The sequence below is a fragment of the Fundulus heteroclitus genome, chromosome 12 (genome assembly GCF_011125445.2).
Source record: "Fundulus heteroclitus isolate FHET01 chromosome 12, MU-UCD_Fhet_4.1, whole genome shotgun sequence".
Taxonomy (NCBI): Eukaryota; Metazoa; Chordata; class Actinopteri; order Cyprinodontiformes; family Fundulidae; genus Fundulus; species Fundulus heteroclitus.
This window is the reverse complement of record NC_046372.1, coordinates 22,549,316-22,561,869: the sequence shown is the minus strand read 5'-3', so window position 1 is coordinate 22,561,869 and position 12,554 is coordinate 22,549,316. Positions and strand designations below refer to the sequence as shown.

Below are 12,554 nucleotides of genomic sequence, written 5' to 3'. Positions count from 1 at the left end.
TGATGAAAAAAGGATCCTGTTTCCATAATAAAGTCCAAATGAGGGGGGAAAAAGTCCTCTGTGGTGTTTTTCCAGGCTAATGTAGTGGGCAGCACAGTGCCTGGAGTTAGCAAGTGTCAACATTTACTCACAGATGCAGTCTGACAGTAATGGATGCTAATTGACTGGAGCAACATAATGAGAGATGATTATCTGGACAGAAAACTCCCACAGAGACCGAGAGAAACAGGATGTGAATGTTGTTTTTTTTCTGACTTTCCCAAAATTAAAACATTTTCCATTTGATAGACCAGCAGCTGTTTTTACACCATGATGGATTGAAGTTAATTAAATCATATTAAAGTCATTTATTAACCACAAATTGCAGCACTGGTTCATGGCTGAGTAAATGGGAAAAATTCTACCCGTACCCTTTACTTATTTTAATCAAAGAGCAACAGAACAGAAAAGTACGACCCAAACAGAAAAGAGCAACAGCTTTTCTTTTACTTGAGGACAGAAATCTGGGATTTACCAAAAGCGGAGATATTTAGGGGAGGATGTTTTATGCCTGCAAGGAAACTTACACAAAAAACTGTTTCTACACTTATAGCAAAAGCTTTTGCAGGCAGGGACACAAAAGTTTTTAAATAGTTTTGCTTTCAGTTTTCAGTTTATTACGAAAAGCTTTATCAGGTGGTATTTACTTTCTTGTGCTTGCAAGGTCACAAAATGACCTCTCATGCAGAAAACTGCTAAAAATGTTGTAGCTGAAAGAACAGATTTGTGAATCGTCAAAAACCACTCGGTAAAAGGTTAAACTGATGAATAGAAGAGCTCAGGACATCCAAGTAGCTCCAGGTCATGAGGAGAGTGCTGCAGAGTTGTGTTGCCACCACTGCAGAGCTTGCATATCAGTGGCAGCAAGTGGCTGGGAGCTGAGTTAGGATGAAATTAGGAAAGTTAGGATGTTTGGATAGGAACACAGGCAAAGTGGGCTCTTCTGTCCAAGAGAAACGTCCCAATATGGCTTAAATTCTCCAGGAAGAATGAGGATAGACGACAGAAGAAAAACAAACGCAGCGTGACCAAAATCAGATAAGAAAGAGAAAGACGCAAAGAAAGGACGTCCAACCCAGCCAGAAATTAGACATAAACTAGAACCGAACCAGGAGGTTAAAAAGGCCCAAAAATTAAATGTGATTACAGCTTGAAACTGCCTCAGAGATTTAAATGTTTGGATCATACACATTACTTTAAGCTCAAGTTCTGAACTAATAAACATTTTAATTCAAGCAAAGTTTGACCTTTTAATTGAAATGAAACAGAAATAAATGCCGTTGTCACTGAAGAAGCACAGCTCTGTCTGTTTGGTCTGAGTTTGTCTTCTCACAGGTTTTTTTTTTTTAAGATCAGACCTGAGAAAAGTCGGGTTCTCCTCAGACGTCTGAAGGGCTGGACTTTAGTCCATGGCACCAAGGTTCTGATCGATCCAAAAGAGTTTTTTAATGAGAAAATGTTTAGCAAATATGGTGTTGTAGTTTTCTCTAAAGTTACATATAAAGCCATACAGAGTAACGTGTTTTTACTTGTATTTTCAGGCAGATAATTAAAGCAACTTTTTGGAAATGATGATGTTATACCCCCACCTTCGACCAAACCCTATGAGCATCTATGACACGACGCACGATTTAACCTGATGCCCCAAGTCTCCCTATTTGTGCTAAACATCCGGCACACGTAGTTTAACATTTTAAGTCACGTGGATAAAAGAAAAAAGAAAGAAACCCAGAATGAAACCACCTCCTGCACCCGTTAAACCGTCTTTTACACGGTTACACACAAACACAAGAGGTGTTTCAGATTCAGAAGCTAAAGCCCGGCAAACTTAATCAGGAAGTCCAGAAGGGATAACTCTGACTTCTTTGCTGAACTTGAACCAATTACGCTCTTGGCTCAGCTTCCCGGTCATCTCACACGGTTCAGTGTCGGTTCAGGCGATGCTAAATGAGCTAATCTTCAGCCTGAACCTGACTCAGAGCTTTACACCACAGCCCTCACCTGAAGTAACACAGAACGCCGTCATCTCTTTAACCAGACCTAAAATCACTGCAGAGGTCAGTAAACTGTGAAAGAAAAACTACCTGCAGAACCTGATGATTCTGAGACGAACGCCGTGAACTGGACTAGCCTGTTTGGAGTCAGTAAATTAAAAACGGCACCTTAAAACTCCACCAGTTACAGTTTACATTGTGTTGATTCTTGCGTTTTGAGACAAGTCCAGCAGCTGAAACCCTCTTCTTCCTCAGCTGTGTCACATGGAGCAAAATAAATCACTGCCTTGGTGTAAAAAGGCTTGGATGTCCCTGAAACAGTTGTTGCTGTAAAATCCCTGTTGCACATTTCTGCATTAATGCTGCCATCACAGAAATGCAACACAAAATACACTAAAAGAAGCTCATAACATGACACAACCTCCACTAAGACCCGTCTCCTGCAGCGAGACGCAGACAGCAGGACGCTTTCCCTCTCGACGTCCCGACGTCCTTCTGGAACACGGATCCGTCAGACCCTAACCCACATTCCCGCTGCCTGACTGTCCGCCTCAGACGCCCCCATGCCCAGATAACCAGACATTAACATGCAGCTCCACTTTCTTTAAATGACTAACTTACAACGGTCATTTTCCTGATCCTGGTTCTATAAGTCTGGTCGGTCCGGTCCAGGACCCTCTATACGCGGTGTTTTCTCCTGTGAAAACCTCTAGAAATTATTGTTTTTAAAGTTATTGAATATTATATGTTATAAAATGACCACTTTTCTTTCTCTGCACCGTTCTCTCCTGTCTTGTCGTTGTTGTCTGACTCTTTCCTTTGCATCCTGTTTGACGGACATTCGCCCATCTAAGCAGCCTGGGGTCTGACTTTGATTGACATGTTTGACGAATTCATCTGATTGGATGAAGAATGACACGGCAAGCACTGATTGGCCACAGGCGCAACTTTCTGCGCCCCCCGGAGAATGTTTAAGTAACCAATTAGAGACCGGCATGACGTCACATGGCAGCCAAAGGTTTACAAACACTCCCACCTGTCCTGCGCTCCTCGGCATTAAGATATAAAATTAGGAAGCCTCAAATAAACCCAACATGGAATGGGAATGCTGAAAAATAAAAATTCATATACATTTTATAAGAGAACAGACGTCATAATTACTTTTTATTTTGTCATTTATGTTTGCTGTGTTTACAATTATTTCCTGCAATCAGAGATTAATTTTATTTCCTGCATCTGAAAACTATAAAACTCCACCAAGTTCTGATTGACTGTTGGAAGCTTCTGCAACTGCCTGATGACCCCATTTCTTCCCTCACCTGCGCCCTCTAGTGCCCTTTAGAGGCATCCAAGCGCCTTGATAATCAACAACATGTTTCAGATTCTGCTGGAGGTTAGAGTGGCTCATGTTACTCTGAGCTATCTCTATAGTTATGCTGCTATAGGCTTAGGCTGCTGGAGGACATTAGGGTCTATTTCTCTCTCTCTGCTGAGTTCTCCTACTGCTCTCCAATTCGCATTGTTTGTTGTTATTTCAGCTTTTAACTTTTTGTTCTCTGTCATTTTTCTCTTCATAGAAGGTACACCTGGTCTGGCGTTCTGTTAGCTGTGAAATCATCAGGGGAGGCAGATCATCCTCTATTACCATCTAACATAGAAAGTACTCCTGGGTCAATGTGAGCTTCTGTGCTTTCTGTGTCTCTGCTCTGTCTTCTCTAAGCCCCAGTGGGTGGAGGCAGATGAGCGTTCACACTGAGCCTGGTTCTGGTTCTGCTGGAGGTTCTCCTCCCTGTTAAAGGGGAGTTTTCCTCTCCACTGTCGCTTCATACATGCTCAGTATGAGGGATTGCTGCAAAGCCATCAACAATGCAGACGACTGTCCACTGTGGCTCTACGCTCTTTCAGGAGGAGTGAATGCTGCTTGGAGAGACTTGATGCAACCTGCTGGGTTTCCTTAGAGAGGAAACTTTCTCACCAACCTGGAGGATCTGATGGAGTCTGACTTTGGAAAGAGCCTTGAGATGATGTGAATTGGTGCTATAGGAATTAATTGAATAGAATTGAAATGTTTTAATGCGGTTAATAGAAACTGTACTTTAGTTTTTCACAGATAACATGCAGCAGATGAACTGATGAACGTTTGGTTAAAACATTTTATTTATAGACCTACTGTTCTAACTTCAATCTATAACTTCAAATCGCTGTAGGTTTATACATTTCCATATTTAGTTCATATTTTTGTTGCATTATTCTTGAAGGTTTTTCCTTTATAGTTTTAGAATTTACTTTGAGCTTCAATTTCTGCTGAAACTACTTTGATGGACTAAATATAAAATTAGAGCAGCATGGAAATAAAGGCTAAATGTAATCATAAAGGTGGACCACTGCTACCTTCCACCTGATACCACTGATGACATCACTGGTTGAGCAGGTAGAAACATGGACTAATAAAGAATAATGCTATAACTACTCATATTACTTTTAATAACACTATTTAACATGCTGAGGGTTAAATAATGTCGCTCCCTGAACTTTTGCTGTTTATTCTGACCCCTTAAAAAATTAAATGGGATTTTTCGCCCCTAGCTGGCAGCCACAAACATTGGAGGCCATCCTCACAGCTGACAGGTTTTTCTTATTATTATAAATATTAATTTTGCTTCTTCAGGTTCAAAACTCTGAATGTGTGAGAGATGGGAAAACCAAAATAAACAGACATATGGCGTCCAAAGCAAAGGGATTTGCACGCAGCTGAGACGTCAGGGATCTAATAACAGATCTTTGTCTTGTTGGATCTTTTTTCTCCAGATGGCAGAAAGCGCTGAACCTTAATCCCAAACGGGACGTCTGCTTGGCCAACAGAAACCACGCTCAGCTTCAGGTTCCACCTCTCTGCAGCAAGACGACCCTGAACCTGGACAGAAGCAGCTCGGTTCCTCCAAAACGCTTCGGAGTGAAGGCTGGAAGCGTTTCAGGTCCGTTCTGCTCCTCATCGTTCACCTTCTCCTCCACCCTCCACTTAAAACCCTTCTGACTGGACCTGAAGCTCCAGCTCAGGTTTAGTCAATCCAGACGTTATGAGGAAGATTCGTTTTAGTGAGAGAAACACTGAAATTGTTTGAAACATTTAATTAATCTTGAATTTACAGAGCATCCATCGTCTTCCACTTATCCAAGATCAGGTTGCAACCCCCCTCAGCCGCTCGTATCTGGGTCTCCTTCTGTCAGACGGGATGTTAAACCATGAATTTAGATTTTAGGCTCAGCTCTTTCCTCACCTCAACGGACCGGATTAGCACCGGCGTCCGTCTGATTCCCTTCCATCCTACCATAGATCCAGATCAAGATACCTAACCTACCCCACCAACCCAATCCAGCCTTCTCCGGTGGAGGACCAGGGCCTCAGACGTAGAGGAGCTGACTCTCATCCTAGCCGCTTCACACTCAGCAGTCATGGCCTAAAGAAGCCAACTAAACCACATTATGCATGAAAAGCAACGCTGCGGTCCTGATGCTACTGAACCAGACACTCTCCTCTCCACGACTACGCCTTGAGGTCCATGAAGGACGGCTCCGGCACGGCTCTCAGAAGCTGCCCAGTTACCCGTACACCCACAGCACCCCCACAAAACACGGCCGTACCCTTCTCCAGATCTACCAAACACGTGAAGACCAGAGAGGCATTCTCCTCAGCAAACGGGGAAGACCTGGTCCTCTGGTCCACAGCCAGGACGAAAGCCACGCTGCTCCTCCTGCATCTGAGCTTCAACAATCAGTCGGAGGCTCCAGAGGAAGCTCGCAAGGAGGCAGAGAAGTGGGATTTGTCCGTAATTGGAACACCCCCCCCCCCCCCCCCCCCCCCCCCTGGTCCAGTACCAACCCTGAACATAAAAGTCCAAACTCGCTTCTTTCTGTTTTTACTCCTTTTCTTTCTGCTCTCTCAAAGGAAACATTGAATACATAGAATATTTATCATTTTTTGTTTGTCACTAAATTCCTGACAAATGACAGATATTCTATATTAAATTTATTATGTTTCTCTTTTCTCTTCTGTTTTTATTCGGACCCTTGCAACAAAATTTCGCTCAACTGTAAATTGTAAATGTGCCGCTGAATGATAATAAAGTCTGGCTTCAAACACAATTTACTCTGTAATTTTATTTAACTTTTTTTTTGCGTTTCCATCATTATTACCTATAAAAACTAAGGTGAGAAGATTAATACGTTTAAAGTTACAGTTTATGGTTTTTGGGTTGCATTTACTGCAGTTCTCATTGTGTCTTTAGGCCGTGTCTGTTTGTAAAAAAAAATACATTTTATTAAAAATAAAAAATATATTATTTTATAACAGAAAGATATATTTTAGCTTTTAAAGATAAATTTGAGATTTTTTTCATTTGACGGCAGTTAATTTGGCATCGTTTTTATGTCGTAAATATTTCAGAAGCGATTAATTAAAAATCAGTCTGGCCTCTAAACGCAGCTCTGATGGAGTAAAAATATTTTTTTTTTCCAAGCAAATCCTTTTTATGATTAAAACTCTTATCCTGAATGTCAGAGATGACCTGAATGACGGCGAAAAGATGATCGGCTTTGAGCCTCTCAAGAGATGTTACTGAGAAACAAAGTTAGTTCTTCTTCTGCCATTTATTCACCTTCTGGTTCATCAATAAATCATCAAACATGTTCAAATGATAAAAAATCATAAAGAGAAAATCAAAAAAAATTATAGAGAAAGGAAAAATAGATAAAGTTAAAAATGTGCAAACAAGCGGGCAGGTTAACAACAAAACATCTAAAAAAATGTATTTAGTCGCTGCTAAGAATCTAAGAAATTTACAGAAGAGTATAATAACTTGATATAATCCGGCAAACTTCAGCAGTTTTATAGTTAAAAGTTATTCTTCATGAAACAAAGTTAAAACATTTAAATTCAAATGAATGTTCATCAGGAAACAATCCAAACCTGCATGGCTTGTGGTAGTTAAATTAATTAAAATAACCGTAAAGATAAACGAATAATTGCAGCAGAATTTTTATTTAATTTAAAGGCCAATCACAAAGTTGCCTAATTATTATTATTATTATTATTATTATTATTATTATTATTATTATTATTATTATTATTATTATTACCGGAGGTCAGGCGGTGACATGTCAGTGTGTGACTCTATCTACGCCCCTCTCTCCCTCACCCCAGAGACCTGCATACGGCCGTGTTGGGATGATAAATAGCGGGCCGGCAGGCCGGTGGATCGATCCTCCTCCTCCTCCTCCTCCTCTTCCTCCTCTTCCTCCCCCTCTCTCCTCCACAAACACAAAACTATATACAGCAATTAATTCCTGCTTGTCCCTCTATCCCTCATCGGGCCTGCCGGAGCGTATTGACTCAGATTACTGCTGATGGTCCGTTTTATCACCGCGGGATGAGCAGCGAGGGGCGGCGGGGCTTTTAGGGCCGCAGACACCGAGGAGGAGGAGGAGGAGGAAGAGGATGGAGGAGGATGAAGCGCTGATGCGGCAGCGGCGCGGCGGAGACGCGAACCGGAGCGGTGAGGTTCTGGATATGTTCCGTTTGTTAAAGAGAAGCGAACATCAGAACCAGCTGCACAGCTTGAAGCTCCTTCCCTGCAGAATAAATCACATCCGGTCCAAATGGCGCTGTTTTTGTCAGATGTCTGCAAACTTCTCGACTTTTTTATTCATTAAAATTATTTCAGTAAACGTACCTATAGCCACCGGATGAAATCTGATAGAAAATGTTGTAAAAGCGGATCTTTGTGGCTCAGGTTTTGAAATATTTCCCAACAGTGGCGCAGTTTCAGAGATTACCTGTTAATAATTATGGGTTTATAATTCAGTTAAATATTAGAATGAAAAATACTTCAGGCTAATAAGCCCCGGAGTGAAAATAAAACGTCTCTCAGTATATAGATTCGTTATTATTATTTATTTATTATTCTCTTTAAACAGCAATAATTTATTGATTAATTTTCGGCGGCGTCTGAACGTCCCTCCAGCGCTGAAGGTTCATCTGATCTAAGATTTAAAAAACAAAAACAGATTTTACAAGAAATGTGGAAAAAAGAAAAAGAGGGAAAGAGGAAACCTGCGGCGTTATTTGGTTTAAAGTTAAAAATGTTTAACGGATCACAGCTTTTATCAGAGCTGAAATATGAACCTAGAAATGTTCATTAATTGCTTTATGGCTCCTAAAATTCACCTTAAATACCAATAAAAATGTTAAATGGATTGTTAAATAAAAATGTATTTATTCTAATAGAAGCTTGCGGTTATGCAGAACATTCCCATCTTGATTACTGATCATAAGCTGCGCTGTTACGCGCCGCTGTGCGCAACACTTTCTACCCTCAGCGCAGCCGACCTCACATTTAGGAAATATTTGAACTTCTTTTTCTTCTTCTTCGTGAATCTGCGCTGCGCGCCTGAAGAGAAACTTCCGCAAAATATTTCTTGGAAAACCATAAAATAAGAATTAAAATAAAGAAAAGTTTCCTTAAACCAAACTCAGTCCCGCACCAGAACCCCACGGAGATCATTTCAGAAACGGACTGACCCACGGGAACTCTGACACGCGCCTTTAAATTGATTCCCACGCGCGTGCGCCGCCGCGGGCCGCTGCTGTGCGCCGCTGCGGAAGAGCGCGCGAGCCAAACCCTCCGCGGCGCGTTTAAAAGCCCCGCGCGCGTGCGTGCGTGGGTGTTATACGCATGAAGGGACTCCGTCAAAGTCAGTCCACGCGCACGGGCGCGCGCATGCCCAGGGGGTGTGAGAGTGAGGAAAAGGTTGAAGCGTTTTACCTTCTGGCCTGAAGGAACCAGGAACTGCAGGTTTATTTCTGAGAAGTTTTATTAATTCAGAAAAATTAAACTAGAACGTCTCCCCCTGAAATGTTTGTGATGTTTGTTTGTTTGTTTGTTATGTTATGGCGGTTGTAATGAAACAGCAATTTCCCTCTGAGATTATTAAAGTATTTCTGATTCTGACTGATTCTGAGAACTGAAGAGAAAAATATGCTCTGAGCTCTAAAATGCTGAGCATTTTATTTTTCTATTTATTTTACCTTCATTCGTCTCATTGAAATCCAAAATCTCATTTATCCTGAAACTTTGTTAATTTGTTCATCCAAGTTATTATTTAAAATGAAAAAATGTACCAAAAATGAAGCAGAAAAAAGAAGCCGTTTAAAAATCAGCAGCTTCAGCGCCTGCTGAGCCGCTGACCTTTGACCTCTGACCTTCCACACCCCTTCCTCCTCCTTCAGTTAAAGTGCAAAGAACATCTCTGACTGCCAGGGAAGCGACGCGCTGTTTTATTTCAAATTCATTTTATGCAATTAAACAAAAAGACTGTTTTCTCCAGCATCCAATTATTATTATTTTTTAATCTAATTAAGCTTTTAGCATCACGGCGAGGTTTTATTAATTCAGAATTATTTTTACAAATGCCCTGACGTGACGGAAAATAAGTATAATAAAGTTTATAAATGGCAACTATAAATATGGTTTTGTTTAAGAGATTTTCTTTTTATTTAAATCCAATCCACATTAATAAAATTTGATGAAATTAAAGCCGAACGCTAGAAATGAATTAGCACAATTAATTTGTAGGAAACTCATTTGAAAAACAGTCTTTTTGAGTTTGTCTGCTGCTTTAATTCGTCACACAGTGATGCTGAGGGTCAGAGCTCAGAGGTGTGTTTGTGTGGTTAGACGTACGGTTGTTGAGCTCGCCGGTGTGGTTGCTCAGCGGGATGATCTCCATCCTCTGCTGGCCGTACAGGTAGTAGTCCAGCTCCTCGGACGTCAGCTTGAACCTCCCGCTCTCCTCCCCGCTCCCCCCGCCGCCGCCGCTGCTCTTCACGCTGGAGGACACCACCCCGACCCCCCCACAGCTCTGCTCCTTGGCCTGGTGGAGGAGCTCCGCCGCTGGGTTGTGACCCTGCTGGTTCTCCGGGGGGACCACCACCAGCAGGTCCGCTGCACCTCCTGGTCCCGGTCCTCCTCCTCCTCCTCCTCCTCCTCCTCCTCCTGGTCCCATGGGGCCGGAGCACACCGGTGCCAGCGCCTGCCCGAACAGGGCGATCTGCTGAGGGACGGGCAGCTGAGAGAGGCCTGCAGAGGTGGAGATGGAGACGGAGGAGGACGGAGTGAGTGCGGCCGCCACCGCCGCCGCTGCTGCGGCCGCCGCTGAAGAAGAAGAAGAAGGAGCCGCAGAGGAGGACGTGGAGGAAGAAGACGAGGAGGATATGCAGTGCGTAGAGGCCAAGAGGTGCGTGTGCAGGCGGGACGGGCGCAGGGCGTCCACGGTGATGGAGAGGCGGTCAGACGGAGGAGGTGGAGGAGCCAGAGGAGCCTTCAGCTGAGCCTGAGGGAAGAGCTGCTGCCAGTGCTGCAGGTAGGACGGGTCCACCTTCAGGAAGGCCGAGCCGCTGGGGTCCCCCGGCTTCAGCATGGCTGCACTGCTGGGAGGACGGGGGTCCGTCTCCATTCACACACAGAGAGGAGAGGATGAGACGGTAAAGAGTCAGAACACCTCAGCAGACCTTCACTTTAGGCTCAGGGTTAAAGGAAAAACACAAAGAATCAGTTTCACACATTATTTTACCTTCAGTCACACAAGAAAAGAACAGAGTTACATATTTTCCCTCCTGATGGATTCTGCTAATTACACAGCAGTGTGTGTAGCACATCATTTATTGCTTCTAGCTGTTAATTGCAGCTAATTGAAGTTTTAATGTTATAAACCAGTGAAATTATTTCCCACACATGAAGCTGAGATTCTGTCTTCATCTTCAAAGTGACGTTTTTTTTCTAAATTCATCCAAGGAAACATTATTTTCCCAATTTCCTTTTTTTTTTTTTTTTTTTTTAACTGAGATTATGCAAAGAAAAATAAATCTATCTATTCTATTAGCAGGTTTCCGGAGATTCTGGTTGGTTTTGGTTACAGTTTTTGTTTAACTGAAAATTAGATCATTAACTCCTGCGCGCTGTGCGCTTTTATTTAAAGCAAATAGACCAATTCAAAGGACATTAGCTTTGGAGATTGATTTCCTATCGGTAACAGCGTCAGGAAATCCATGCAATCTCTGCTATGCGTGTTAGCAAATTAAAATAAATCCTTACATTATTTTTTAAAAAAAGGAGAAATAATCACAAACCGTAAAAAAAAAAACGTTTTTTTTATCTGAAACCTTAAACCTATCTGAGGATTCACCGTTTTGACGCAATAAATTACTTTGTAAAGTTTATCTAAAACCCATTTTTTCACCTCTTCAGTAATATCTGAATTAAATGACGTTTAAATAATTGAACTCTTTATTCAGTAAATCTCTGTTTTCTCTGCAGCTCGGTTCTCATTTATGCGCAAAAAAGCGTTAAATCAAAAGAGTAAAAGCTCACCTGCTCTCTGAAGCAGTTCACGATGCAAAGCAGCCTGAGCGGGACGGTTTCATCCGAACAAACCAACCGGAGCTCCGTTTAGGTCCAGTTAGGATCAGCGGTGCGCGGCTCAGAGCGCGCCCCGGCCGAGGCGGCTGTCGGCGCGGCGGCACACGCGGAGAGTCTCGTTTGGGCTTCCTGTTTTTATCCCGGGTTGGTTTGATTTGAAAGTTGTTCGGATCTGTCAGAACCGTCCAGGTGCTGGTTTCCGGTCAGCGGAGGGAGCTTCTTCCTCCTCCGGGCGGCAGAGGACCAGGGGGGACTGCGTCCAGCGGGTCTCCGGAGCCAAAACTGCGCGACCCGCTCCTCCTCTCTCCTCTCCTCTCTCTCTCTGCTCAGCCCCTCCGGTCACTCCCTCGCACTTTAAAACACACAAGATCTTTCTCCCACTCTCTTATCTCACACTTAGTTCACTCTCCTTTTTCTCCATCCACATTTCCCCTAAAAACTCCCACAGCTCGGACTTTGTTCTCCTCATCCTCTGCGTCATTTCACATGCGTCAAAGAATCTTCCTGATAGACAGATAATTGGGTCGGAACCGGCTGGGCTGCGCGTAAAGCTCTCTGCATGCAGTTTATGACCAAAAGCCAAGAAAAACACACACTGTGCTCTTAAACTGCATTACCTGTTCTGTAAAGATCGCCGTTTTCACCCAAACGTGAACGTTTTGCCAAACATTCACTTCCAATAAGTCCAGATTTCCAGCATTTCACAACTTCTGATTTTTAGACAGGAAATCAACCTTTGCAGAACCGACTCTAGAACTCCCATCAACCTTTATTCTGTCCACCACTTCAAGTTTTTGTTAAACCCAGAAGCTCAACAGAAAACGGGTTTTTGGTTGCATCACCACTAGGTGGCGCTATTCGCCATTTTCCAGATACTATTTACTAAAACAAGAAAAATGTGTCGCAACAAAACATGAATCTATTCTAAGCTTGTTAAACAAACTGTAACGCCTCGGGTAATTATCAAATAAAAGTGAATTCCTTTCATCACAGCCAGTTACTGGCCATATGCAGTCAGCAGAAGTTAAACGGAGCAAGAATAGAAATA

The 12,554-nt window shown here is 42.7% G+C and overlaps 1 protein-coding gene across 3 annotated transcripts in view; it reads right to left on the bottom strand.

Moving 5' to 3' along the window:
* Positions 1 to 12,127, bottom strand: part of prdm6 (PR domain containing 6) — a 100,628-nt gene extending 88,501 nt beyond the window's left edge. Inside the window, exons 1-2 of one of the 3 annotated variants that reach the window (XM_036144287.1) lie at positions 11,459 to 12,127; positions 9,773 to 10,538 (exon numbers count right to left, since the gene is read on the bottom strand). In XM_036144287.1, the coding sequence (XP_036000180.1) occupies positions 9,773 to 10,508 (736 nt within the window). In that variant the 5' untranslated portion in view covers positions 10,509 to 10,538; positions 11,459 to 12,127. The remainder of the gene's footprint in view (positions 1 to 9,772; positions 10,539 to 11,458) is intronic. The other 2 variants (XM_036144286.1, XM_036144285.1) reach the window with 2 other exon arrangements.
* Between the last annotated feature and the right edge of the window lie 427 nt (positions 12,128 to 12,554).